Source organism: Amphibalanus amphitrite, unplaced genomic scaffold (genome assembly GCF_019059575.1).
Source record: "Amphibalanus amphitrite isolate SeventyFive unplaced genomic scaffold, NRLGWU_Aamphi_draft 000272F_arrow, whole genome shotgun sequence".
NCBI classification, from domain to species: domain Eukaryota; kingdom Metazoa; phylum Arthropoda; class Thecostraca; order Balanomorpha; family Balanidae; genus Amphibalanus; species Amphibalanus amphitrite.
Genome location: NW_024881767.1, coordinates 165,330 through 191,125, shown reverse-complemented (window position 1 = coordinate 191,125; position 25,796 = coordinate 165,330). Strand labels below are relative to the sequence as shown.

The 25,796-nt window shown below is 53.2% G+C and overlaps 4 protein-coding genes and 1 long non-coding RNA gene across 12 annotated transcripts in view; 3 read left to right on the top strand and 2 right to left on the bottom strand.

Moving 5' to 3' along the window:
• Positions 1 to 7,980, top strand: part of LOC122387056 (SRSF protein kinase 3-like) — a 41,045-nt gene extending 33,065 nt beyond the window's left edge. Inside the window, exons 6-14 of one of the 3 annotated variants that reach the window (XM_043376861.1) lie at positions 511 to 705; positions 1,912 to 2,074; positions 2,598 to 3,269; positions 3,652 to 3,858; positions 4,139 to 4,417; positions 5,450 to 5,581; positions 5,962 to 6,071; positions 6,397 to 6,667; positions 6,972 to 7,980. In XM_043376861.1, the coding sequence (XP_043232796.1) occupies positions 511 to 705; positions 1,912 to 2,074; positions 2,598 to 3,269; positions 3,652 to 3,858; positions 4,139 to 4,417; positions 5,450 to 5,581; positions 5,962 to 6,071; positions 6,397 to 6,667; positions 6,972 to 7,159 (2,217 nt within the window). In that variant the 3' untranslated portion in view covers positions 7,160 to 7,980. The remainder of the gene's footprint in view (positions 1 to 510; positions 706 to 1,911; positions 2,075 to 2,597; positions 3,270 to 3,651; positions 3,859 to 4,138; positions 4,418 to 5,449; positions 5,582 to 5,961; positions 6,072 to 6,396; positions 6,668 to 6,971) is intronic. The other 2 variants (XM_043376862.1, XM_043376864.1) reach the window with 2 other exon arrangements.
• A 2,330-nt stretch (positions 7,981 to 10,310) lies between these two features.
• LOC122387054 (dimethyladenosine transferase 2, mitochondrial-like) lies at positions 10,311 to 15,045 on the top strand. 3 transcript variants are annotated; one of them, XM_043376860.1, is made up of 9 exons: positions 10,311 to 10,668; positions 11,069 to 11,522; positions 11,677 to 11,831; positions 12,077 to 12,224; positions 12,531 to 12,670; positions 12,914 to 13,051; positions 13,437 to 13,582; positions 13,907 to 14,066; positions 14,589 to 15,045. In XM_043376860.1, exons 2-9 carry the CDS (start codon positions 11,165 to 11,167, stop codon positions 14,694 to 14,696), a joined length of 1,353 nt encoding a protein of 450 aa, XP_043232795.1. In that variant the 5' UTR covers positions 10,311 to 10,668; positions 11,069 to 11,164; the 3' UTR covers positions 14,697 to 15,045. The 3 variants fall into 3 exon arrangements, with proteins under 3 accessions (XP_043232795.1, XP_043232793.1, XP_043232794.1); XM_043376858.1 differs by having other exon boundaries at positions 10,438 to 10,603; XM_043376859.1 differs by lacking the exon at positions 10,311 to 10,668 and adding an exon at positions 10,681 to 10,711.
• Positions 15,001 to 21,607, bottom strand: LOC122387053 (splicing factor 3A subunit 3-like). 4 transcript variants are annotated; one of them, XM_043376855.1, is made up of 5 exons: positions 21,578 to 21,607; positions 17,079 to 17,839; positions 16,616 to 16,813; positions 16,256 to 16,368; positions 15,001 to 15,973 (listed from the first exon to the last, which is right to left on the bottom strand). In XM_043376855.1, exons 2-5 carry the CDS (start codon positions 17,743 to 17,745, stop codon positions 15,449 to 15,451), a joined length of 1,503 nt encoding a protein of 500 aa, XP_043232790.1. In that variant the 5' UTR covers positions 17,746 to 17,839; positions 21,578 to 21,607; the 3' UTR covers positions 15,001 to 15,448. The 4 variants fall into 4 exon arrangements, with proteins under 4 accessions (XP_043232790.1, XP_043232791.1, XP_043232792.1 ...); XM_043376856.1 differs by lacking the exon at positions 21,578 to 21,607 and adding an exon at positions 19,218 to 19,263 and having other exon boundaries at positions 17,079 to 17,837; XM_043376857.1 differs by lacking the exon at positions 21,578 to 21,607 and adding an exon at positions 19,179 to 19,228.
• Positions 19,434 to 20,982, top strand: LOC122387055. The gene is made up of 2 exons (XR_006257492.1): positions 19,434 to 19,691; positions 20,140 to 20,982. It is a non-coding gene; the product is annotated as an uncharacterized LOC122387055 (long non-coding RNA).
• Positions 21,608 to 22,388: 781 nt separating the features above from the next.
• LOC122387049 (laminin subunit alpha-1-like) overlaps positions 22,389 to 25,796 on the bottom strand; it is a 31,783-nt gene continuing 28,375 nt past the window's right edge. Inside the window, exons 39-43 of the mRNA XM_043376848.1 lie at positions 24,117 to 24,273; positions 23,766 to 23,899; positions 23,378 to 23,500; positions 22,916 to 23,018; positions 22,389 to 22,801 (exon numbers count right to left, since the gene is read on the bottom strand). Of these exons, the coding sequence (XP_043232783.1) occupies positions 22,647 to 22,801; positions 22,916 to 23,018; positions 23,378 to 23,500; positions 23,766 to 23,899; positions 24,117 to 24,273 (672 nt within the window). The 3' untranslated portion in view covers positions 22,389 to 22,646. The remainder of the gene's footprint in view (positions 22,802 to 22,915; positions 23,019 to 23,377; positions 23,501 to 23,765; positions 23,900 to 24,116; positions 24,274 to 25,796) is intronic.

Sequence of the window (25,796 nt, the reverse complement as noted above, 5' to 3'; positions counted from 1 at the left end):
GCTGTGATCCGTCCCGGGCTGGGCCGTCGGGCCGTCCCACTCGGCGGACCGACGGACGGGATCTAGCCGAGAGCGGGCCTTTGTTCCGGCGCCAGCGACGGGCGCAGGGGTACGGCGGGGACGGGAATAGCCGCTACGGTTACCGCCACACCGGGCTGAAGATACAGGGGACTGTGATAGTTGCGGGGATGGGGTGGGTGGCGAGCGTCACACCCAAACATTCACGTGCTCAGGCATGAAATGCCAGTGCTCTGGTCCCGTGTTATCCTCCGGCCATTGACACGTCCTCGCTGTAAAGTAACTAAAGCGTCTCCCGCCTTTTGCGTTTGCTGCTTTCTATCGGTCTTCCTGCCACCCTTGCAATGCTATCGTGAATGTATATGAATATGCACCTTCCTCTCGCGAGTCATGTGTGCGTGTGTGATGACCTGAATTCTGAAACAATACTCATCCAAGGAGTGTATTGCCGCTGAAGTCACTGACCCGTTTTTCCGCGCGCCTTTCCCGCAGGTCCGTGATAGTGACGAGGAGGATCCGTCGCGGGAGCGGACCGTCCAGCTCCTGGACGACTTCAAAATCAACGGCGTCAACGGCACCCACGTCTGCATGGTGTTCGAGGTGCTCGGACACAACCTGCTGAAGCTCATCATCCGCAGCAACTACCAGGGCATCCCCATGCAGAACGTCAAATCCATCATCAAACAGGTGCGTGCGCCCGCCGGGGTTACTGTGTGCTCTGGGGAAGGGTAGGTGGAGGGACAGTGGTAGCTTTCCTACGCTGAAGCGATATGCTCGGGGCTTGGGGCTTGGGGCTTAGCTCTTTGGTGGACGGCAGGACCAGATCGTGATGTTGAACGACGGCCGCGTGCCGACCAAATGACTGGACCCGTGTGGTATGCTGATGTCCTGTTGAGTTACGGTATCCGTGCTAGGATGGTGGGCTGCCAGCAGCTTTTGGAAGAGTTTAGCGGGGTATTACAAGGCATTACTGAGTGGGTTACGGGCTCCGTACAACAGCTAAACGCTCAGTGCCCCGAGCCAGGTCTCAGTTTGTTGTCGCTGTAGATTAGCCAGCGTTTTCGCGAGCCGATCTGCTTGGTAAGCGGTGGATGCTGCTGACTGCTGGGGCGCGGCACGGAATGGATGCAGCCGAAAATGGCCGGGCTCACCAAACCTGGACCCCGATGTGCGATAGCGTAGTACTGACAGCGGCACTGCGGTGAGGGTGGATCTGGTTCCGTCCCCGCCGGCCGCCAGCTCGGCGGACACAGCTGAGACCCTGCTCCCCAACTCACGCCGCCCTCGGGGCTATCCCCGGGCACTGCGGGTGATGTCGGGTGTTTGTTGCCGTGTCCCCGTTACATAATCATCGATTACCGCGGCCGGCCTCCCCCCGGGGTCTGCGAAGTTGGCCGGAGTGCCCCGCTGGTGGTCAGTTAATCAGGCGCCGGGTAACAGCCTGTCCCAGTGAACGCTCAGCCGCCGGTTTGGGTCTGAAATGGACGGCCTGCCAGCTCGGGTGTTTGAAGATGGTGGTCAACATTGGTGCTGGACGAGGGCAAAGTGTTTTCCATTCTCGTCACATCGACTGCATACTAGGCAAGGGGTGCCGATGACTCATGCTGTTTATAGTTACTGACGCTGACCCTGAACTGCAGTCTAGTCTGATTGCTCAGCGGAACGTGACCACTGACACACACCTGTTCAATGTTCATACCTAGTTGCCTTTCCGTTTGTTCACTTCATTTCCTCCGGTTGATCTCCAGTTCGCTGTACTTTATGTACCGTTGTTTAATTCGGCTACTGCATGTGTATTTGGTTCGGATACTGGTTACGGGTTATCGGTTACGGCATTTGATTTCGATTACCCCCGGTTCCTCGGCACTGACCCCGCCGCTCGCCCTGTGACAGGTACTGCAGGGCCTGGACTACATGCACACCAAGTGTCAGATCATCCACACGGACATAAAGCCGGAGAACGTGCTGCTCTGTGTGGACGAGGCGCAGGTGCGACGGCTGGCCGCCGACGCCGCTCAGGTCCAGAAGATGGGACTCAAACTGCCCGGCTCCTTCAGTGAGTAACCGGGGGATGGGACTCAAACTGCCCGGCTCCTTCAGTGAGTAACCGGGAGATGGGACTCAAACTGCCCGGCTCCTTCAGTGAGTAACCGGGGGTGGGACTCAAACTGCCCGGGTCTTTCAGTGAGTTACAGGGGGATGGGACTAAAACTGCCCGGATCCTTCAGTGAGTAACCGGGGGATGGGCAGTCAGTGAGTTACTGGGAATAGGACTAGAATTGCTGTCCGGCTCCTTCATTGGGTTAGCGGGAGAGATAGACTCAACCGCTGTCCCTTCAGTGAGTTGAGAGGGGGAGGGAGATAAGACCTCAGCTGCCCGGCTCCTTCAGTGAGTTACAGGGAGATCAGAGATGTAATGGCGGACCCTGTATATGTATATGCAGACGAAAGACCTGTCTGATGTTGGCTTCTTTCGTTCGTATGTCTTTTACCTCATTATTATTGCGATAAATTCAAAACGGGTAGCAAACAGTTGTTTAAGCAGACGTCATGCTGACGCTCTCCCTTACGTCCGGCAGTGGCCACCACACCGAAGCACCTGCAGCAGCCGGACCCGTCCACACTCACCAAGAACAAGAAGAAGAAGCTGAAGAAGAAGGCCAAGCGGCAGGCCAAGCGTCTGGAGCAGATGGCCGAGCTGACGGAGCAGTGGGAGCGGGAGCACGCCGAGGCCGGCGCCGCGACTGCTGCCTCTGCCGGTCCGGAGCTGAACGGTGCCGCCCCTGAGAACGGCGCCGGCGGGCAGAACAGTCAGCCGGCGCCGGCGGCCACCAACGGGACGGGGACGGACGGCCTGCCGGCAGCCACCAACGGGACGGCGGCGGCGAGCCCGGCACCGGCCGCTGCGGAGCCGGCGCCGGCGGCAGCAGACCCGGCGCCAGCCGCGGACCCGGCGCCGGCCGCGGACCCGGCGCCGGCGGCGGCAGACCCGGCGGCAGCAGCAGATCCAGTACCGGCAGCAGACCCGGCGCCGGCGCCACTGCAGAATGGCGCCGCTCAGCCCGCGGCGGACACACAGGAGGAGACTAAGGTGAACGGAGACGCCGCCTCCCCACCTCCTCCGGCAGAGGGGGAGGAGGACAGAGCGGTGGAGAGGAGGAGGAGGGAGGCCGACCACCGCCGGAGGCCCGAGGACGAGCCGCACGACCCGCGCGACCGCACCGACCCCAGTGCAGAGGCCGTCAAAACCGGTGAGCAGCGCGCAGGGGGCAGCTGGGGAGGGCGGGGTACGAAAACACTCTGCCCGTGCTACTGCCAGCTTTAACATTGGAGACTGCATTCCGGATGATCTTCAGCTAAATGCGTTTCCTTGTGTGCGATAAACATTTTGCATCGTGGATTTCTAACGTTTCTTTTGCTATTGTTTGATATTCATTTGAAACCTTTGAGTGTAGAGTGAGCACTTACAATTTCTGGTCTCTACACCAAGGCTGTCATCCACAATGAACTGTGGAGGGATGCCTCACTATCTATTGCTGTAACTAGCTGAATGCTGCGCCATCCCTGCCGGATCCGCCTCTGCTCCGCCCACTACTGCATCTAACCCGGCCTATGTGCACGTCCCCTCCGCAGCGAACCGCCAGAGTCTGGCCAACATGGAGGTGGGTATGGTGGAGCACGCGCAGGGCGGCGAGACGGTGACGCTGCCGTACGACCTGGAGGAGCCGGGCGCGGCGACACCGGCGGCCGGCGAGACGGCGGCGGACAGCGCCGGGGCGGAGCCGGCGCGGCGGGCCGAGCAGGGCGCCGAGCCGTCCCAAACTCCGGCGGCTGCAGACGGTCAGTGGACAGTTCAGACGGGGGGAGCAGCAGGACTAATCAGCGGCAGGGCTGCTGGCGACTGTGGATGTTGTGGTGCATCAGCGAATGTCAAGGCTATCTAAGGTTTGTCATTTGCCTGAGGAACATCATGTTCTACCTCTTACCACTGCCCGACGTTGTGACCTTCATTCTTTCCTTCAGTCGCTTTGTCCATAACTATGAAACTATTATTTTCCTATTTAACTATCCTAGCATTGTCCTCGCCGAGACGACCCATCACTGACAGCATCCTCCCCAGGCTCGTCTCCTTCCCCAGACGCCACGGTTCCTGCTCCTGCTCCGGTCTCACCTCCTGCTCCTGTCTCGGCCCCGTCTCCGACTCCTGCCGCTCCCGTCCCACCTCCTCCCGCCCCGTTGTCGCCGCCGACCTCTGCTCCGGCGGCGGGCGACTCGCTGTCCGACTTGGCTCTCCTGGAGCCGCCGGCCCGCCGGCCGCTGCTGCCGCTGGATGCGTGCGGGGACGGCGCGCCGCCACCCGCGGACGGAGGAGACAGTGACGGCTGGGTCGATATCGAAGGTTGGACGGGCGCCGCGGGTGTGGGTGGCTGATGGACGGGATGGGGATGGGTGGCAGTTGGGGAGGGCTGGTGGGGGCGTAATTGACGGTAGAAGTTGGTAGGAGGGCGGGCTGAGACGGAGGTGTCTTGGGGAAAGTTGAGTCGCTTTGAAAAGTTTGCAGGTTGAAGTATGAGTTGGAGTAGGTATATGTAGCCTGTTTTGTCAATGCTTGTTGTGACTACCAGGGTACTGGGTATATTGTGTGTTTATTGAGTAAAGGGCTGAACCTGAAGTTCACGTAATGGGGAACATGGTTTGATGTTGAATATCTATGAATGGCGCTGGCAACAGCATGGAGATGGTTCGGAGTTTCTGGGGAAAGACTGTCGTGTCCATCTAAGTATCAGGAGCTCTGGCCATCATTTGGTGACGTTTGATTTGATAAACGATCACATAATTTGTGAGGTGGCCTGATATTCGGTCTGGGACCCGTCTCACTGAATTAACGAGGCCATTCGCTGGGGTTTGTGGGCTGGAACAGTAGGCCGTAGGTTGTCGATGTGTCTGCGGTCAGAGCTCAGCTCCCTCAGTGGCCGCGGGGTATGACGGACGGCCCACTGCCGGTGTCCGCCGGGCCTATTTCGGGCTGTGTGGACGGGTCGTGGTGGCCGTCTCTGTTGTTTATGGCGCTCATTTAGTGCCGGCCGCTCAGCGGGGCTGACTGCGTCAGGTTCCGGGGACTTGCAGCCATGGGGAGGGGGGAGGGAAGTCAATCATTGTTCTCACTGGGTGCTTCAGTCGCTAAACAAGACCGTTATAATCCGGTGTCACTATTCCCCGATTTAGATGTTCTTGTCCTGCACCACTGATGACTGTTCAGTGTGCGTCTGTTCTGCTGGTGTCTGACCGCCTACCAGCGCCGCCGACCTGACCTCAGTCCTGTCCTGCCCGCCTCTGACCTCCCCCTCCTGACTCTATGTGCCGTCTGCCATTCAGTCCTGTCCTGCCCGCCTCTGACCGTCCCCTCCTGACTCCATGTGCCGCCTGCCAGAGGACGAGGAGGAGGACACGGACCCTGTCCCGGCGCCCGCTCCTGTCCTCTCCCCCGGCCCCACTCCCCGCTCAGTGGGACAGTGGGACGGACCGCCCGGATCGCCCGGCGAGGTGGTCGCTCCGCTGCCAGGTACGGCCACGGCTCGATGAGGTGTGTTATGGCGGTAGCGGTTTTCAGAGCCGACGTTACGAGGCTGGGAAAAACGAGTGAAAAACGACGGGCAATGTACTGTGGCTATTATTATGTGTTTGGGTGTTGTTCGTTGTCGGAGAGACTAGAGACTGTCCAGGTTCTCCTCTGACCAATGTGTCTGCGAGTAAGACGTTTAACTGACTGAGCGGAACCATCTCTTCCTTTTGTGTAACGGCCGACCTATAATTTCATCTCGTACTGTGGCGTATGTCAGCCCCGTGCTGTAGCTGTTCCGATCTGTGACCGTCCTGCCACCTCTCCCCTGTCCTCCTGTCCTGCCCGGCCCCTCACTGACGCTCCGTCCCCCCTGCCGGCAGACGGTGCGGGCGCGGCGCGGACCGGGGCCCCGCCCAGGAGGCCCGACCCCGTGCACGAGGTGTGCGACATCCAGGTTAAGATCGCCGACCTCGGAAACGCCTGCTGGACGGTACGTGGAACGGGAGGCCGATGGTGGTAGTGGTGAGGGTGGTCAGGCGGTCCGTGGACTGATAGCGTGACGGTGTTGATGCCTCAGTCGAGTCTTCACGGGGCTGATCGGACTGCTGGGAGATATATCACTGAAGGATACACGCAGCAAGAACTTTGTCCGTTAGCTCGTTATTTTACGTAGAAATTCCTAATTAGAATATCAATGTGTTCTGTTGTGCAAGTGTTTGACGTATCATCTGCGCATTTTCTAGAGAACCTGACCTGTGCTGCTTCAGTTCCGCTGTCTGGAGGTGCTGACCTGACCTGACCTGATCTGCCCGCAGCACCACCATTTCACGGAGGACATTCAGACGCGCCAGTACCGGTGCCTTGAGGTGCTGCTGGGCGCCGGGTACGGTCCCCCGGCCGACATCTGGTCCACGGCGTGTATGGCGTTTGAGCTGGCCACCGGCGACTACCTGTTCGAGCCTCACACGGGTCAGAACTACAGCAGAGACGAGGACCACATCGCGCACATCATCGAGCTCATGGGAGACATCCCCAAACGGATAATGTTCAGCGGCAAATACTCGCGCGACTTCTTCAATAGGAAAGGTACGTGACAGACGCCCATCCGGGAGCTGATGACCCATAGACCCATACTAATTGTAATTCGTTGTCACTGTAATTCCACTGCTGAACCCTTTCACTCACATATTGTAAATGGGTCCAAATCAGTTGAAGTCGCATCATGCAGCCTCGATCCGCGATTCATCATTCCCATGATGATGATGCTGATCGGTTATATTCGCCCTCGTTCAGTCTGCTCATACAGTCTGATCACACATTAGTTCCCTACTTGCTGTGTTTGTGTCTGTTCTCTGTGTCTGACGGCCTCCCCTCTCTCCTGTCTCGTCAGGCGAGCTGCGTCACATCTTCAAGCTGAACCCGTGGGCGCTGCACGAGGTTCTGATGGAGAAGTACGAGTGGCCCGAGGCCGAGGCGCACGCCTTCGCCGAGTTCCTGTTGCCGATGCTGCACTTTGACCCGGAGCAGCGCGCCACGGCTGCCGACTGCCTGCGACACCCGTGGTTCGACTCGTTGTGACGCGGCGCGGCCCGGCCGCGGCCGCCGCCCCAGACGGCCGGTATTTTTGTACGCTGAGCGGCCGGCGGACGCGCGCGGCGCCCCATAGCCCAATGATGTGACCGGCGCCGCGCAGACGTGATTGGCGCACGGTGTGTGCGTTTATGGCGCACCTCTGCACCGGCCGACTGTGACGAGTGTGGCGCGCCCGTTCGCTGCGGGACAGCTGTGACGCGCGGCGGCGAGGAGCGGCGCGCGCGCGGCGGCCGCTCGGTTGTGAGACGGACGGTCCTCGCGCGGTGAAATGAACTCTGCCGCCCGGCGGCCGGGGACGCCCTCTGTGAGACGCGTCTGCCCGGCGGCGGCCGGAGCGGGCCGCGGGTCCGACTGCCGCCTCAGTGACTGCCGGCGGCCAGCACTGCCCTCACCTCAGCCAGAGAGACGGACGGCCGGCCGCGACAGGACCGAACACAAACGACTGGACCTCCCACTGCTGCACAATCCCGACCGGCCGAGCGGCGCCGCCGAACACGCGGCAACACGCCACCGGCACACGGGCTCGGACGCTTTCAGTGAAATGCCTTTCGTATTGTTTCTGATAGGGTAGCGTTGCGTGTGGCGAACAGTCCTGACGTCTGAGCGGGTTTCAGCTGTCATTTGTCGTTGATTTTCGCCCGGCGTCCGGCCGGCCGACGGCTGCTCACGGTAGCCGATATTGAACACGCCGTGCTGATGCTGTTCACGCACGGCCGCACTGTTCTCCCTACCTTTGTGGCTGGTTCATGTTCCGTTCAGTTGCTGCTTGATGGACCCGAATCGGTAGTTAATATAGGTTTCCATGATATCTGCGTTTCATCTGGTTCAGTCAGCCTTCGTCGACGCATGAATATCTGGCCGGCTGTCAACTTCTGGCGGCCGCACCACTGAGCTGCTATTATACTGCCAGATTTGAGCCTTCTCAGCTATCATACGTTTTACGTTTTGTCACTTGTTACATGGTTATCCTTTGCAAAACAGGCGCCGGCTGATTTATCATGCCTACAGGGGTATAAACTAGGCACTAGCAAGACCGATAAGGACCTACCAACGACGCTGTCACGCTTTATTGAATGGATGCCTATCAAAATTGTCCTAAAACATATTTCAACGCACAACTAGCGACTCATGGCTATTTGTCGTTGCCATTGCAAATAAAATCAGGGGCCGTATTCACGTCGACTTCGTAAGTCGATTTTCTTTCGTAAGTATAATTTGGTATTCACGTCGAGACTTCTTAAGTTTTTATCGACGGAGTTCACGTGAATAAAAAATTTACTTAAGAAGTAGGTCAAACTTAAGAAAATTCTTACGAAAATGATCGACGTGAATACGGCCCCTGATTTGGTGTCCGTTATTCACATGGGTGTCGCAAGCGAGGAGCTGTGTTTTGCTTACTTTCCACTTGCTCAAAGGAATATTGACGGCAATGACGTAAATTCTATGGAAAACGAGTGGAAAGATTTGTGTCTTCTCATCCATAAATTAATATCCACAGGGTTACTTTTACAGGAAAAGTTGAGAGGGGGAATAAAGTTCGGGGCAAAGGCGGATCCAGGGGCATCTGAAAGGGGGGTGGGCGGCAATACCATTAGGTTTTTCGTTAGGATGGAGCCCGCAGAACCTTACCTACCCCCAAATCCTATTCTTTCCTCGGGTTTCAGCCACTTTATTTTGGAAGGTTGCCAAAAAATAATTTTGCTAAAAAATATACGCACCTACCTTGGCTGTAAGGGGCGGGGGTGGTCCCAACTTGACTGCGCCCTTGCAAATGCCAATCAGTAGTATCAACCTATCAGTGGTATCAATAACTAGTAGGTATACCCCGGCCAAACATTAAGTAACGCCTTTCTAAAGAGAGAGGTTAATCCGCGCCCTGATTGGAGGTCATTTTGGCCCCCATGTGGGTTTTCTTGAAAAGCGAAAAACGGCGGCGCGCAGCGCCGCCAAATTTTTAGTACCTTACCGGGCATCAATTTGAAACCTTCGCACAAAATTTCAAGTCTTAGGTCACCTTAGGTCAGGAGTAATTGATGTCAAACTGTTCGAGCAAAAATGAGCAAAAAACATGAAATTCTTAAACGCTCACAAAAGCTACAGTTAACGAGCAATTCCAAAGTTCTTTGTGTGGTCGTGTATGTAGAGAAACGACGGCGCTACAAAACTGCAACCTCTACAACTACAAGGTGGGCAGTGATATCCGAACAAAAACTAATGAAGCACAAAACTTGAATTATTACTATTAGTATTAGTGAGCAGTGAAAGTTCCATTGGGAAAGCCGGCTGTGATGAGGTACATTTTTTTGCGCCCTGCTCTGCATGCAAAGCAGATGAACGTGAATGCTGCATAAAGAGAAAAGTCATTTATTACTCAAAGCTTTAATGCCTATGGGACAAAAATAACGTTGTTTTTCCTTCAATGATTCCGGTTTGGAGGATGGTTAAACACGGCCATTGTCATATTGGGACAAAAAATTTTACATGTCTGGCCTTGGCGTCGATGAAAAAGTGAAAATAATCGTGAATAAATGGGTCGTTTCTGAGAAAGAACACAGAATATAAAAGGGGGTCCAAAAGGGGGTCACCTTCTTTTTGCGTCAAAGGAGGGGCCATGGCCCATTGCCCCCCTCCCCCTGTATCCACCCTTGGTTCGGAGAGGTAATCCCGTCCCCCGCCGGTTTCTACGCCGACGCCTGTACCGATATGTCAGTGACTGCGAAAAGACGGAAGAGACAAGACAAGAGACGGTCCCACCGACTATCCGATCGGTATCGGGTCAAATCTGGAGTTCCTGCTGCACTGAACGTAAAATGGTTGGATGGAACCGAAAATTGAAAATTAATAATTATCTTAACGCCAGCAACGTTGATTGATGACGAGAATCTGATTAACGATGGCTATAGAATCTGAATAGCGAATTGATTGAAAATGGGCTCCAAAATAAATTTGAAAGGGGGAAATTCCCCTTTCCCTCCCTAGCCGTTCAGACACGATTTGAAAGGGGGAGCGGAATTTTCGAAGGGGGGAAATTCCCCTCTTCCCCCCCTTTAAAAGTAACCCTGAATATCCATTTAAAAGATCGTCATTGCCCTTACATATAGTACATAAACTACATACATATGTAAATACATATGTTGATACATAAGCCAATAATAATTTAGTAGCGGTCTTCCTTTATTTGCTGGCGCTCTTGCGGCATATGCACTTCTCTAATTTTGTTCTGTTGAAAGACAAAAGCAGCGAACAATCGTGTGTTGCCTAGTAACAAGGCTTTAAAATGCAAAAAAGTTACAAGTTGCTATGAAACATGAGGTTCCTTTGCCGTATATCTCATGAGTAAGCATCATCCAACTTGGACCGTTTCTGACCTCAAACTTGTGTTTTGATCCGTCCGCAACATATTTTCATTGGTGCTGATATGAGCAAAAAGTAGGTAGTGCATATTGATGCTATGTTTTTTGTGCTTAGGTATATAGGCCTTGAGTTCTTCGATGGTGAGTGTTTAGTTCGATGGCCTCAGCCTTGGCTTAGTTGATAGTATGATATGATTCATAGGTGCATTTACTTGTGGATTCACTAAACTATACTCATTGTGGATATCATATCATGTAGAGCATATCAATATCATGCTATGCTCTAGCTCTACTTGATGGATTAGGGTGCATAGCCGTTAGACGTGGATATACTCTTGCTCTATGCTAATTTCTTATGCTGTAGTGTATAAGCCTGTAGTTAGGGAGCTGGGAGGTGGGTACCTACCTATCTACTTGGGTAGGTAGGCATTTACTGCTTTTGTTTGTGTTTCTGGCTGTAGGTACCCCATATTTCAAAGGATTGCAATTTGCAGTAGTCTCAGTCAATGAATTTATTGATTATATTTTGTTTACTTTTCAGCTGCTTCTAGTTTCTACCATATTACATTGATACATAGTTTGTTCCTTCTTTTGAGGGTTTAATCAGATTTGGTCGCTGCATCAGCAAGTACAGAAGATGCACCATTTATTCAGGCTCATTCGTCTGCCACGTGAGACCTCATACTGTGTGGCTCTCACTTTCAGAAGATTGTGCTCCACTCAGGACAATGTCGAACCAAAGAAACCTAAACAAGCCCAGAAAGGCACAGCGAAAAGCAAACAGCACCAACCACTGGAAGGAGAAGGAGATGTGATAAATGAGCCCAAGAAATTGAAAGGGGAGGGAAAGAAAAAGACACAGGCAGAGTTGCTAGCAGAGCATGTGGCACAGGAGCCTGCAGCAGTGCAAAAACTGCTGCAGCAGTTCGATGCTCAGCTGAACAAGAGCAAGCCCAACCCGGAGACGTTCTATATCATAAATGAGTCTATTGCTGGTAAGTGGGACATGGCTGCTTATCCATCTCATGAGACATCACAATATCTTACATACATTTGTGGTTGTTGCACAAATGATGATGGTGACCATTCACTGTATTTACCATTGCCTCCATTTCTGACTTTGTGTGACTCTGTGTGACCGTGCTGCAGACAGCGTTGTGCGGCACCTGTCCGGCCACAGTCTGGACATCCCCCACCTGGAGCTGGGGCCCGGCCCAGGGGTGCTCACACGACGGCTTCTGGAGGCCGGCGTGCGGCGCATCGTCGGCTTCGAGACGACGTCTGCCTTCCAGCACTGTGTCAGGGTGAGGGGACCTCTGGGGCAGCAGCGAGAGGGCTGCTGGCTGCTCGATGACCGATCTGACCATTTGAGTGGGTTGTTACATGTTTCTCCGTCGGGTCTGGCTCTTGACAGTAGCCATACCAAGAGCCATACGAAGGAATTAACCCCAAATCCATCCCACGCTGTAAATGTGCTGTATTTCGGGCCGGCTCTGCGTCTGCGCGCAGGTATCACTGATCGGTCTCACTGTTGAAATCCTTCGTCCAGATGCTCTCGGAGCAGACGGATGGCGCAGTGCGTCTAACTCCGCTGAACCTGATGCACCTGTCCAAGTTTTACGGCGCCTCCGCTCACGGGGACGACTCGCGCGTGCTGAAGGTGGTGGACGGCCTGGAGCACCGCGACTGGACGGACGGTACGTGTCAGGCGGCACCGCCAGTGGAGGGACGGTACGCGCCGGACGGCGGCACCGCGACTGGACAGACGGTACGTGTCAGGCGCCGGCACCGCCAGTGGACGGACGGTACGTGTCAGGCGGCGGCGGCGGTCCGCGGCCGCCCGAAGGGTACAGATGGTTCCAATGCGTACATTACCCGGCGTAGACCATGTGTCCGTGTCTTCGGTCGACTCTTCATATTCGAACCCACGACGTGGTGCATGACCCTCCCTCTCGCTCCTGATCGAATCTGTTATCTGACCCTCCCCTCCCCCCCCCCCTCAGAGCCGTGTATGCGTCTGGTCGGGGTGGCACACCGGAGCGTGTTCTTCCAGTTTCTGGTGCGCACCGTCATCTCCCGTGAGCTACTGTTCCAGTTCGGTCGACCGGAGCTGCTCGTCTACGTACCAGAAGCAGAGTACGCGGTCAGTGCAGAGACACGGTCCCCTGCATCTCTTTCTCCCTCTCTCTCTCTCTCTCTCTCTCTCTCTCTCTCTCTCTCTCTCTCTCTCTCTCTCTCTCTCTCTCTCTCTCTCGCTCGCACGTACACGTGCCCACCTCTTCTTCCGGTCACTCTCAACGCAGTGCGGATATGATATGTATTTACTTAGACTTAATCTCTTTTGCTTTGCTCGCAAGCGTGTGACACCCTCCTGAACATGTTACAGCGGCTGACTGCCGGCCCGACGATGGCGGGACGGGTGTACCGGCCCTACAGCATCATCAGTCGCATGCTGTTCGACCTGGAGGAACTGGACAGGGTGCCCGCCAAACACTTCTACCCCTGGGTCAAACCGCGCAGAAAGGTCCGTTGGAAAACACGCGGTGGGTGGGACTGACACAAAATCCCGTAGTATTTAGCCGGTGTACTTGTATCAGTATCTACCGCTTTTGTCTCTCGAAGCATTCTTCAGAAAGCTGATAAAATTATGCAGAAAATACCAACTTGCACCTGATTTAAAACGATCATCATTGGCTGTTAAGCACCGTCCCTTGCTAAATTTTATTGCTCTAGCCGTTTTTTATCACCAACTTATTTGAGCTGATTGTAACACTTGTATCCACTGTTGTCCCGTTTATTCTGATCGTTTCCCGCCCCTAAGCCATGGTTTCGGCTTCTCGCGAGTTTGACCACTCCTTTGTTTTATTTCGATGTTACCGGCTGTCTGACCCCCCTTCCCCCATCCCCAGGTGGAGGCGTCCGGCTCGGACATGGTTCTGATCCGGTACGCGCCCAAGGCGGACCCCGGGGTGCCCGAGGCCGAGCTGCACAATCTGGACTTTTTCGTGCGCCACTGTGCCGTCTCGCGCACCCGGCGGATCATACAGCAGATGGAGTGAGTACTGCCGGCCCGCGGCGGGGTATGCGGCCGGTGGGCGATTTAACTGTGTTTGTGATAACCGCAGTAGCTTGGCTGTTGTGTTTTGAAATGTGTAACTGTATGCTCGTATTTGCCGTATTCCTATGAGGATTCATTGCGTGAGTCATCAACTTGTGCAGCGTAGCAACACGGGCCTCGAACTCTGCGAGTATACTCTTCAGCTGTTCTATAACTTTTTATTCTACCATCAACACATGGTTGTTGAGAGCACATGACCTATAATTTATCCGCAGGCTACCCACATTTCCACTGATAGCCTCCCCTGCCCGTTCTCCGCAGGGAGTGGGTGCCCGGCTGCGGGCCGCGTCTGATCGCGCTCGGCCACGGCGTGTTCGCGCCGTTCCGGGAGCTGCAGCCCCAACAGGTGCTCGAGGTGTTCCTGGAGTTCGCCAAATGGCCAGAGTACCCGGCCTGCTCCTTCCACGCCGCCGTACAACAGGTGAGGGCAGAGCCGCACGCGGCAGTCGGCAGACTACAGAGGGGACAGAGCCGCGCCCGTCCCCGTCCCTCGGGCCGTCGGCAGACTACAGAGGGGACAGAGCCGCGTCCGTCGGCAGGAAGGGAGGGACAGAGCCGCGCTCGTCCCCCGTCCCTCGGCTGGCCAGAGGTAAGGCCAGAGCCGCGCCCCTCGAGTCCACCGGCTGGCCGGAGTTATCTATCTGTCCAACAAGTTAGAGACGGAAACCGACTACGGGTTGCTCGAGACCGGCTCATCTGTTCCATCTCCAATGAAATGTCTGATACACCCGTACACGACTCTGCGTTCCGGACTGCTGACTGTGGCCGTTACTGACTGCCACTGACTGAACGCCAAAGAGGAAGATCACAAGAATCGATAAAATATCAGACGAAGATAATACGGATGGGGTGGCGTTGCAAAGCCAACACCCCGAGAAAAATCTGATCTGATCTGATCTGTGGCCGTTACTGTCTGCCACTAACTGTCTTATCTGTCCGACAGAACGTGCTGGGCGGCGAGCCAGAGCTGGCGGACTCGGAGCACCAGCTGGCAGAGGACGACCAGCACGAGGAGCCGCCCGAACACTTCGAGCCGCAGCAGTACCGGTGATACCGGACCGAGCGGGGACGGAGGACGTCCTGCTGTACCTGAGACCCGCTACCTGCCCGCACTCTGTCCGTGTATAGCAGGGGGCGTTTGAAAATGTGTCATATTGTGTTGGTCTTCCAGGGACGCAGTGCGGGCGCCACTGAGTGAAGTTTGTATGGTGCCTTTTTAGCGTGATATTTAATTACAGTACGGTGTGTGATTGCGTGTTAACTGCCATATGCAGCTGCAACCGAGAGACGTTTTATAGTGATTTCTGAGCGGTGATTATTAAGCTGTCCAAAACGAGCCGCCAATGTTAAGAAGATCATGTACAAGTCATGTATTTTGAAACATTGATGATATCAATGAATGATGCGTTTCACACTGAAGACGACTCCTCACAAACCCTCCCACAATACGTGCCGCAGTCAGCGCTGTGGCACACAGGATGCTCTCGAAATAAACCCCTCTGCAAACACGTCTGCGGCAGCCGTGCGACAGCCGGACGGTACGCTGAGGTCCGACTCACTGTCACATCACACTGGGAAGGGCGTCAGTGTGATTCACTGCCTCCCAAAGGGAGCTTCAGAGGGGCTCCATAGTTGGACTTCGACCGGGCGAGCGTCAATTGGAAGTCGACATGCGGTCATACGTGCTGCAAAACTGGGGGTGCTGAGCTGATAGTACCCACTGTCCCGCGCACTGGACTTCAATACACGACACGATAGACACCGAACCAGATCACCGACTGGTCTCCTAGGCTCCCACAACACCTACAGCAGACCTTGCCGCTTCAGGTCCTCGAAGGTCTTCTTGTTGACGACGTTGCCCTGCGAGTCCTCGTACTCCTCCTCGGCGTCGGCCTGCCACCTGCCGGAGGTCTTCTGCACCTTGAGTCGCTCCCACAGCGAGAGCGCGTCCTCGATCTGCGTCACGTTGGCAAAGTGCGCCGTGTTGGGGATGCCCAGGCAGCGCATGCCGTTGGCGTGCCGCCACTCGGAGAAGTGTCGCTGGAACGCCTTGGGGCCTTTGTAGATGAAGTTGCCGCAGATCTCGCAAGTGTAGCTGATGTTCAGACCGTGCAGCTTGTAGAGCCAGTAGGGGATCGGCTTGCCGTCCCAGCCGAGCGGCAGGTTCTTCGGGTTGTACGGCACGTCATCGTCATCGTCATCCGACTCTGGCTCGCTGGCCTCGGCGTCTGACTCGTCCCGCTCGCCGTCTGTGCGCGCCTGGCGCCGCTCCACGTTCTCCTTGGTGGCGGCGCGCTGCTCAGAGAGCTGCTCCACCAGCCAGTATACCTGCCGGGAGAGGGGGCCGAGGGGGGGGGGGGAGACTATTATTCCACGACGCAGTACTCAGTATACCTGCCAGGAGAGAAAGGGGGACAGGATGAGCTGCGGAAACAGGGTAAAACTACTCTTCCAGCCAGGCCCGTCGAACGATACACCGTTCGGGGAAAGCAATACAGGCTAACCAGATTATGTAGTGACAACCGTAGGAAACAAAGCGAATAATATGAAAAAGTTCGAGCGAGAGTCATAATAACATAACAGCCCCTGACACGAAGCGACCAGCCGTACCTGCGCCTCGAGGAAGGCAAGCTCGCGCGATTTCTCCGCCTCCTTGCTCTTTCCGGCGCGCAGGCTCTGCTTCTTGGCGAACAGCGACTGGTCAACCTCCTGCAGCTTCTTTCCTGTAACCGAGAGTGGTGGTTACACTCTAACTCAGCGACCGGAGAATCAGATACGACATCGATTGAACATCCCGGTGGTGGGGCCGATACATAGCAGCCCTCCGAGGGAAAATTGAAAATGATTGGCTTATGTATTCCGAATTAAATTCAACGCACTTGAACTTGTAAGCATTGAATCGCACTTAATAGCAGACTCGCACCTCACACAGAACAGCAGACAAGCGTCTTTCCTCGCTCCATGACAGACCTTTTGTGGAGAAGAGCCGCTGGGCGCGCTCCTCCAGCGTTCCGCCGCACTTGAGTCCGAGCGCCATCAGCGCCGACTTGAGCCGGTCGAGGCCGAGCGAGGCGAGCTCCTCCCAGGAGGAGAAGGCCGACAGGTCGAGGTGAGCGCCGCCATGGGTCAGCGCGCCGCCCGTCTCCTTGGGCCAGCCCGGGAACGTGCCTACCGAGGACAGAGGGGGGAGGGGGGGGGGGGGTTGTGCAGACAGGATGCATAACTACACTGACGTACGCAGTAATTCGAACAAAAAGTATTAAATAGCGGTAGAAACAAATTTCTGGTATATTTCTATTAAAATTCACTTTATAATTGACAAAACAACAGTGAACGACTTATCATACCAGCTGACCACTACCCAGTCTGTCCTCTTACCGCTATAAATTCTCCGCCAGACCAGTATCTACCTCTACCCTCCCGATCGTCTCACCTGCCTCCCACTTTTTGTTGAACTCGTCAGTGATGGTTTTAATGCTCTGCTCGAAGTCGGTGAGCGGCCGCACCCTCAGCAGGTAGTCGTGCAGGTAGTCGAGCAGAGCCTCAAGGTAGGCCCGGTACTCGGCGTTCTTCTTGTCGCGCGGCATCTCGAACAGCTGGTCGAACAGCGTCAGGTAGGTGACGTAGTCGACCTTCTCGACGCCCTTGAGGTTGACGTAGCGCGTGTAGCACTCGTGCAGGTCCAGGTACTTTCCGTAGCCCTCCTCGTCGCTGAACTCTACCATCACCGTCTCGTCGTTGCTCTGTTCGCGCACCTTGTCCAGCTCCTCAAACTCCACCGACATCGGCACCGAGATCTCGTTCGGGTGCCGCTTGTGGAAGTCCTTGATGGTCTTGAGCCGGTTGTAGAACTCTGCGAACTCGTTGGGCCCGGAGAGGGCGGCCACCTCCTCCTTGCGCACGCCGTCCTTGTCCTCGTAGAGGTCCTTCAGTGTCTGGCTGCAGTCCAGGTGGCGGTCCAGCAGCAGCCGCAGACGGTGGTCCGAGTTGATTCGGTCGCGGCTCGAGCCCTTCTTGTGCAGCATCTCGCGCTTCATGGCCTCCACCAGCCGCTCGCGCTCCTCGTGCTTGCTGCGCTGCTGCTCCAGGATCGTCTCCATGGCAACTGGCGTCCGTCGGCGGAGTCAGAAGGAGTGGCGAACCAGTGGCGACGGCTGTGGTTCAGCTTACTATGCAGAATGTAATACACAGCCTCTGAATCAGTAGGGCATTGTTACATTTTGAACTTAGTACCTATTGACTTGGTGGGTTTGAAGGTGTTTACTTTAGTATGGCAATTTTACTGCAGAGAGGTCATCTGGAAACAATGAATAATCTTTCCTTCTCACCTTTTCATCATGTAATGTTTTATGGCAATAAGTCAATTGATAATAAGTTGCCTCAGTATACAAATAAGCCATTTGTCGTTTCACATTGCTTAATAAGCTTTCACAGATGCACTCACAAAAAAATGAGCATGGGAGACAAAAAGTAAATGCCTGCCTAATGCATCAAAGCCACACCCTATGTCACATGATGGCTGAGAGGTGTCAAAGTAACAATGTAGAGGTAGCATAAGAAATTAAAACAAGATCATGGTTGCAATTTTTCTATTCAATGTGCCATGTTTAGTTTACTTGTTATCTAACCAATGTTTTTCGTTTGAACATTTAACATGACTTATGTCCAAAAAGTGTAGTTCAATTTTCTCCCACTGACCAATAATGGGAATGTAAAAAAATAACCTGGCCTTGGTCACTGATATCAAAATTTGAGATACCTTTGCGATTTGCAAGGTGTTCTACAGACTACTGCTCTTATCAGTTGCTGAACATTTTTAAGTGATCATTCAGTGCGTGAAGCCTTGGTAAGCATTACATCTTCTTACTTAACATCCGACCACAAATGCCACAATGCGAAGAGAAGTATAGTCTAGAATTTTGATCATTTCCACTGTTTGTTTGGGCACAATCTTACCAGTAATTTTTCACTCATCCTTTTCAAGTCTCATCCCTTTTAAGTACAGAATTTTCCCCCCATCACCAAAACCAAAATAAAATTTGGGAAATTTAGGAACACTTCCAATAAGGTGTGCCTAAAATGGTGGCACATCTTTTCTTGACATATTTGCAAAAAACAATTAGTGTGATGTTCTAAACCCCGTGCGAGGTGCAGGATCAGGAAATGGCCACTGAGCACTCATGGTATTGGTCAGGATGATCGGAACTGAAATGGATCTGAAATTGAATGGCTGTCCAAGTTCAGCATTCAAAATTGCTCAGACCTCTGACGACACCAATAAATACAATGGATACTGTAATATTTATTCAGAAGAACATTCAGAAAATCAACAGAAGAAACTATGACCATTTATTCAGAAAATGCATTAATTATGATTGGCTTATTGTAAATATTCAATGTGAGCTTTTGAGGTTCTACAACCTTAAGCCTTTAAGTTACTCAAAGCAAGCACTTTACACACGGAAATACAGATGTAAAGAGTCGTAAGATTATACGCGAAAAAGGCGAATTCCATTAATTTTCACAAATAAACCTTAAGATAAAAAATAAACCTAAATAAATAAACGCATACCTTTTGCGCCCGGGCCCCGATCGGCAGCCGGCTAGTACTCTTGCCCGCGCTCACATACGTGCACGTTACCCCGGCAACGGGCTATTGACCAATGAGAAGCGAGAAAAGTGTTACGTCACTGCGATTTTTCATATACCTGTGCCCCCCGGACGTGACGTAGTGTGCTCGCGCGCGTGCAGGGTCTGTGCGATCGAAAAAGAGCGCTAGCAGCGCGCCACTCGACGCCGCAATTGTCAAAAGCGGCGTGTTAGTATGCTTTATTATGAATGATGTGTGTAAAAGTGAGTTTTTATGTTGTTTATTTGGAGGAAATGGTTGGAATAAATTAAGTTATTTTTATTTCTGTTGGTTGGAGTTTTTATTCAAAAGATTTCGGTCTATACCATTGATATTTACTGAAAATACCTTCGCTTGAATAAATTGCAGATATTTGGCAACTGAAGTGTTAGGTAAGCCTAAATGATATGTAAAAAGGTAAGAGACACCCTGATTATCATTTGAGAAAAGAAAAAATATGAATTTTCCTTATGAAACTCGCTCAATATGCGACTCCGCGGTTTATGCCCCGAGGGTGTCCGAGGGTTCCCGTTAGTTTGTCGTTGGCGCTCGGCTCCAGTGCTGCCAGATGGGGAAGGCTGTAATCCTCCAGATCAGTTACAAAAATCCTCCAGATTCCTCCAAATCCTATTGGTAGATATAGAAAGGCGGTCTTGGACGCTGCGGGGGGGCTATACCTGTTACGTGATGCACGTAATATGGCAGTGTTTTAGTGTGTGATTACTTGCCTGTCACAGATGCGCCAAAAGTGTAACGTTTGGTTCCCGCTCGAATCTTTGTTTTTGTCTTGATCTCCCCGCTATGCTAAATGCTCTGAGATAATAGAATTCGCTGTTGAAGTCCACGCCTCTTTCTCGGTACTGAGAGCCCGAGAACGATACAATGGAGCTGCTGAAGCCGCTGTCAAGACAGTCAAGCGAATGATGAAGAGGAGCAGAGCCGCAGGAGAGGACCCGTACCTGGGTCTCCTGAACCTCAGGAATACCCCACAAGAAGGGATGGACACGAGCCCGGCACAGCGTCTGATGAGCCGACGGACAAGGACAGGAGTGCCAACGTCTAAAGCACTTCTCCAGCCCAAGCAGAACATCAACCAGAAACAGCGACTGGAAGCCAGGAAAGCTGCCGCAAACGACAGGCACACCGGCAGGCGAGAACTGCGACCCCTACAAGTGGGGGAACCGGTCCGAATGCAGCCAATCGACGGCAGAAACTCGTGGAAGAAGGCTGTCGTGACTAGCATGCTCAAGCCGAGGAGCTATGAAGTAGAAAGTGAAGACGGTGTCATCTACCGTCGAAACCGTCAGTTCCTACGAGCTACGCAGCCGACGACGCCACAGCAGCGCCACACGACAGCCCAGGCAGCAACAAGGAACGGGGCGGAACATCAGCCTACTCCGACGCGAGCCACCACGAGCGAGCAACCGGCCGCGCATTCCGAGCCAGTTGGAGAGAGCGCTGTCGCCTCCAACTGCACCAGGTCAGGGCGACGTGTCCGTCCTCCTCTCAAGCTGAACCTGTAGTGGTTCAAACTTAAAGGAGAGGGATGTTACGTGATGCACGTAATATGGCAGTGTTTTAGTGTGTGATTACTTGCCTGTCACAGATGCGCCAAAAGTGTAACGTTTGGTTCCCGCTCGAATCTTTGTTTTTGTCTTGATCTCCCCGCTATGCTAAATGCTCTGAGATAATAGAATTCGCTGTTGAAGTCCACGCCTCTTTCTCGGTACTGAGAGCCCGAGAACGATACAATACCTAACCCCAAAAGTTTCACCAAATTCTAAAAACTCATCGGATTTCGAATCCTTTCGCACTGCTGTGCAGTTTCAAAGATACTTTTTTTTAAAAAAAGTTAAGTTTTCGTTTTATACTAAAAAAAACACAAAAATTTTCGTCGATTTCGGGCGCTGCAGGGGGGCCGGGGGCATTTGCCCCAAATGTCCCCCTTAGATCCGCCAGTAGTTTGGTACCCTCGTAGATATAGCTACAGACTGAGACATTCTGCAGTCTCACGGTGATAAAGGACGTGATATATCCTAACGGGTAGGGTGACGCTAGGCAGGAAAATGCCTTTTTAGTCTTGAATGTGTTATATTTTTCCATGAAATTGAATATAATAATCGGGCGACAAATCCTCCAGATTTTCCTCCAGAATCAAAAATCCTCCAAAAGCGAAATTTGTCCGCAAATAGAGTTCAAAATCCTCCAGATTTGCGGAAATCCTCCAAATCTGGCAGCACTGCTCGGCTCGCGCGCAAGCCGACGTCACCGCCTGTGACGTCGGCTCGCGAAATACGTCATACCCTGCACACAAAATAGCCGGCTGCCGAACAGCGCTCCGGTCAGAAATGTGTGATTGCGGCGCAAATGCCGCAATATGAGCGATTCAAGGTTGAGGTTTTGAATTGGACAGGCGAGTACTACTTTGCTGCTAAAAACTATCATATAGCTGATATATACTGTTAACCCTGTTAACGTTTGTTATTTCACAATAACATGTCAGAATGCTTAGTTCGTGTCTAACAACCTCATGCACATAACATATTAATCGACTGATAAGTGGCAGGAGGAACCATTTTTAGTTACCCCTCTTCGATGCCTCTTCGGTACACCTAGGACGGATTAAAAAGCAGCAGACGAGCGGTAAACGGTGGTAGGGCCATCAACATCACTCGAAAGATAGCCAAAATCGCAATTTATTGAGAGTAGCTAGGTATTACTGAGTGAGATGAGATGCCTGCACCGTCAATAACAACCACTGTTCAAGCCCGCTTCCAAATGAAGTGGATCCCAGGTAAGGTCCGTCCGCTATGTCTAAGGATCGTTCGACCCAGGGTATATAGAACAACGTCCGACCATCAACAGGACCACCCGATGGAATTCGGACCGTCATACGGTCGAGACATCTCTCTCTAACCGTTCGTGCGATCCGTACACCAGGAACGTGGCCTCGTCCCTTATCCGTACGGCGTACCATACCTTGTCAGTGCAGTTTCATGTATCGGGCAGCATCGGCTCTCCCTTCCATACTAATTACTAATTACTACCAGCATTTAGCCACATGGCATTTGCAAATCCATCTTGATCGTAGGAAAGTGTACGTAAAAACGACCATTATCGCAAACGAGACACATTTATTATTTACATTTCATACGGTGTAACATAATAAAACAAATCACGATACCGGTAAAAGCACGAGCTACGTCCGAACACTGTCATACCTACCCGTTTGTAGCGTCATACCAACAGAGCCGCACACCCTGCACTTCGTCAACACTCCCTCATTCAGTCCGACAGCACCCACCGTCTGACCCCCCCCCCCCCCCGGCACCAGACGCGTCCCGGCACTCAGCGCGGACCGGCACTCAGCACTCAGCGCGCCTCGACCGGGCACGAGTTGAGCAGCACATTGGTAAGCTGCGTCATGTCCGTCCAGTCGCGGCGCCGCTTGTTGATCTCAATGTTGCGGATACAGCCCCTGAAGTTATCCTGCTGCAACAGAATCGATTTTACCGGCCCGCTGGAGTCTGAAAGAGACAATGGGAAATGTTAGACGGGAAAAAGAAGCTGAAATATACCGGGTATTCAAACCGTAACCATATCAATGTAACTGGAACAGCAACATGTTGGGTGAGACTTACACGGCAGTCCGCCGATGTAGAGCGGGAACCGGCCGGTCAGTATTCGTCCCGAGTCCTTTTTGACGCCGTACGTCTCTGGGTACTTGTCCACACGTAGACGGGCCTGGGGCACAGCCACAGACTGAGTCGTGTGCTAACTGAACGATGCGTGCTAACGGAGCTATATAATAGAAGTGTTGAAGGTGAAACCTTATGAACCATCAATGAGCGCTAACAACTCCGTGTTATCAACAATCAGTCAGTTGGACAGTCTCATTACTATACACTTTCGCCATTTATTACGGGAAACATCAGGTTATCAATCATCCTCTAGCTTTTCATTTCATTCGTCATTAACATCCGGTATTAGAGACGGCAAATAACGACATTACATATGTACGTCGCGTACGTGTAAAATATGTAAAATATGTACGTGGTAACCGGCCGTGAGGTGAGTGGAGCTGTGATTCTGCCGCCCGGTACCTGGTTCTGGACGTAGTAGGCCTTCACCGTGTGCCAGCGGTTGTCGCACATGGCGAACCGGGTAGCGAACTTCATGCGGGCCCTGATGGGCTCCTTGCTTCCGTTCTGGACTGAGAACACCACCTGAGCACGGGCGGCGAATGGGGGGTGTTAAAATAACAGGCCGAATGTCCAACACGACCACAACTGAGGTCAGGTCAACAGATACACTCAGAACCTTTCAAACGCAAATTTTTATCTGCATAACACCAGATAAACATTAAAACGACAATCATGTAAAACAAACAAGCCCGATTTTCCGAAGTAGATGAATAGCGTTCACTTTTCTAACTCCTATTCCAGGGACTGTGGTGTGTGATATAACGGAGCTGACAGTCGCAGCGCCCACCTCTCCGTCGTGCAGCTCCAGTGCCAGCGCCGGCCGGGCGTCCGGGCCGCTGACGCTGATCAGCACCCCGTCTAGCGCTGTGGTCCGGAAGTGCAGCGCCAGACTGACCTCGTCACCCAGCTGGAAACTGTCGTCTGGCGAGCGGACAGGCAGCAAATCACTACTGACTCATTGGGTTACCCTGCCTTTTCTGACTTCGTTATTGAGCTTCGATATGGTGGGAATTGCGCGTAAAAGAACATAGTGTAGACGTTAAGTAAGCACCATATGTAATCATAAATCACAGATAGCTGAGGCTGGGACGAGGCCAGTCAGTTTAATCACACCCAGCCACGCCATAATAAAACGTACCGTATGTGGCGAAGGAGTCGCCGCCAAAGAAGGTGCCCTGCTCAACATGGGCGTTACACTGTGCCACTTTGAGCGAGGTATTTTGTCGCAGCGTCAGGTTGTAGACGCGTTGGCGCACTGCCAGCTGCCGGATGCAGCCCTTGAAGCTCTCCGTTCGCTGGGGAACAAAGCAATGGATGTCAGGGATATCAGCTCAGCGACGTAGCTGCTCAGATAATCTAGAGCCGAACTTTTCAGGCTTAGCAGCCGATCAATATAGTTCTGTTTCAGCGAATATAAAGTGAGAATCCTTTAAAATTATATCATCTTTCTGCCGTTTCAGGCATAACGAATCCTCTTTAATTGAAAGTCCTCAGCAACGTGTAAAAAAATTCAACCTTATGGATAATAATTTAGGTGTCATAGTAACGGTGCTGCACACTAGATTTAAAGCGCAACAACCAAAAGCTCGTGAGCTAGCACATGGTCGGCCGGCCCATAAACCCGGGAATGGGGGGGGGGGGCAGCGGGGGCGCTTGCCCCCCCCCCAACATTGGAACCGAGGGGGCGCCGCCCCCCTCAACATTGAGGCAGCAAGAAAGGCTCTATCCTCCCTTTTCCGGACTTATTTCCTTCTTGTTTCCTTTATACATGTAAGCATCGACACACGGCATTTTCCTAGCCATCTGAATGGTTTCTGCTGATACAGTATCGATTTGACGACATCTGCTATTGTCATCCCGTTTTGGTTTGGGCCTGACCTTGGCCATAAGTTTGGCAGGCCAGATTTTATACTAGACCATTTTGAGTCAACTTTGAGAAATGCGTAACGTACAACGGTGGTGAAATCGTTGCTTTAGGTATAACACAGTTTACCCGCTCCGGGCGCGAGGGAGGGATGTGGGGCAATGAGTGCACTGACTTGGCGCCCTCGGAAGTCCGGTATGGGATTAAACCTCAGCTGTGGTGCCTTCGGTTATCGGTAGCACCCTCAGAATCACCGGCGTAGGGCCCTCAGAGCCGCCGGTAAGGGGCCTTTAGACTTTAGAGGCACTGGTGTGGGGCCGTCATGCAGGTGCCGGTGTGGGCGCTCAGAGGACCGTGCTAGTGTGATTCTCTTAGAGGCGCCGGTGAAGGTCATTACAGGCGTTGCTGTGGGCCCTCATAGACGCTGGTGCGGAGCCGTTACAGACGGGTGTGGGGCCTTTGAAGCTGCTGATACGAACCCTCTACAAGCCGGCAGGGGGTCTCAGTGACCGGCAAGGGGCCCTTAGGCCGGCAGAAGAAGTCCTGTGGGGTCCTTAGAGACCGGTATGGTACTGTCAGACGCCGGTGGGGCCCTCAGAGTCACCGGTGTGGGGCCCTCAAAAGTCACCAGTGGGTGGCCTTTAGATGCGCAGGTGTTGGTTCATGGTTGGGTCCTCAGAGCCGCCGATATAGGGCTTTAATAGGCACTGGTGTAGGCCTTCAGAGTTGGAGTGTGAAACCCTCAGAGACACCGGTGTGGGCCCTCATAGGCGCCGATGAGGGCCCGACAGTTGCCGTTATGGGGCCCTCAGAAAAATAAGTGTGGGACCATCACAGGCGGGAAATGGAAATGACTATTTAGGGCCCATGAGGTGCTCTAACGAGCCCCATGGGCCCTTCTGAGTCGAAACATAGCCATCGTTATCCCTCAGCGGTCAAATGGCGCCGCAGGGC

Coding starts and splice junctions, on each gene's coding strand:
- LOC122387054 (XM_043376860.1), top strand. CDS start 11,165: ATGCACCATTTATTCAGGCTCATTCGTCTGCCACGTGAGACCTCATAC. Junction 11,523..11,676: donor CATAAATGAGTCTATTGCTG/GTAAGTGGGACA, acceptor ACCGTGCTGCAG/ACAGCGTTGTGCGGCACCTG. Junction 12,671..12,913: donor TACCAGAAGCAGAGTACGCG/GTCAGTGCAGAG, acceptor AACATGTTACAG/CGGCTGACTGCCGGCCCGAC.
- LOC122387053 (XM_043376855.1), bottom strand. CDS start 17,745: ATGGAGACGATCCTGGAGCAGCAGCGCAGCAAGCACGAGGAGCGCGAG. Junction 16,369..16,615: donor GCGGCTCTTCTCCACAAAAG/GTCTGTCATGGA, acceptor TCTCGGTTACAG/GAAAGAAGCTGCAGGAGGTT. Junction 15,974..16,255: donor TTGCCTTCCTCGAGGCGCAG/GTACGGCTGGTC, acceptor CTCTCCCGGCAG/GTATACTGGCTGGTGGAGCA.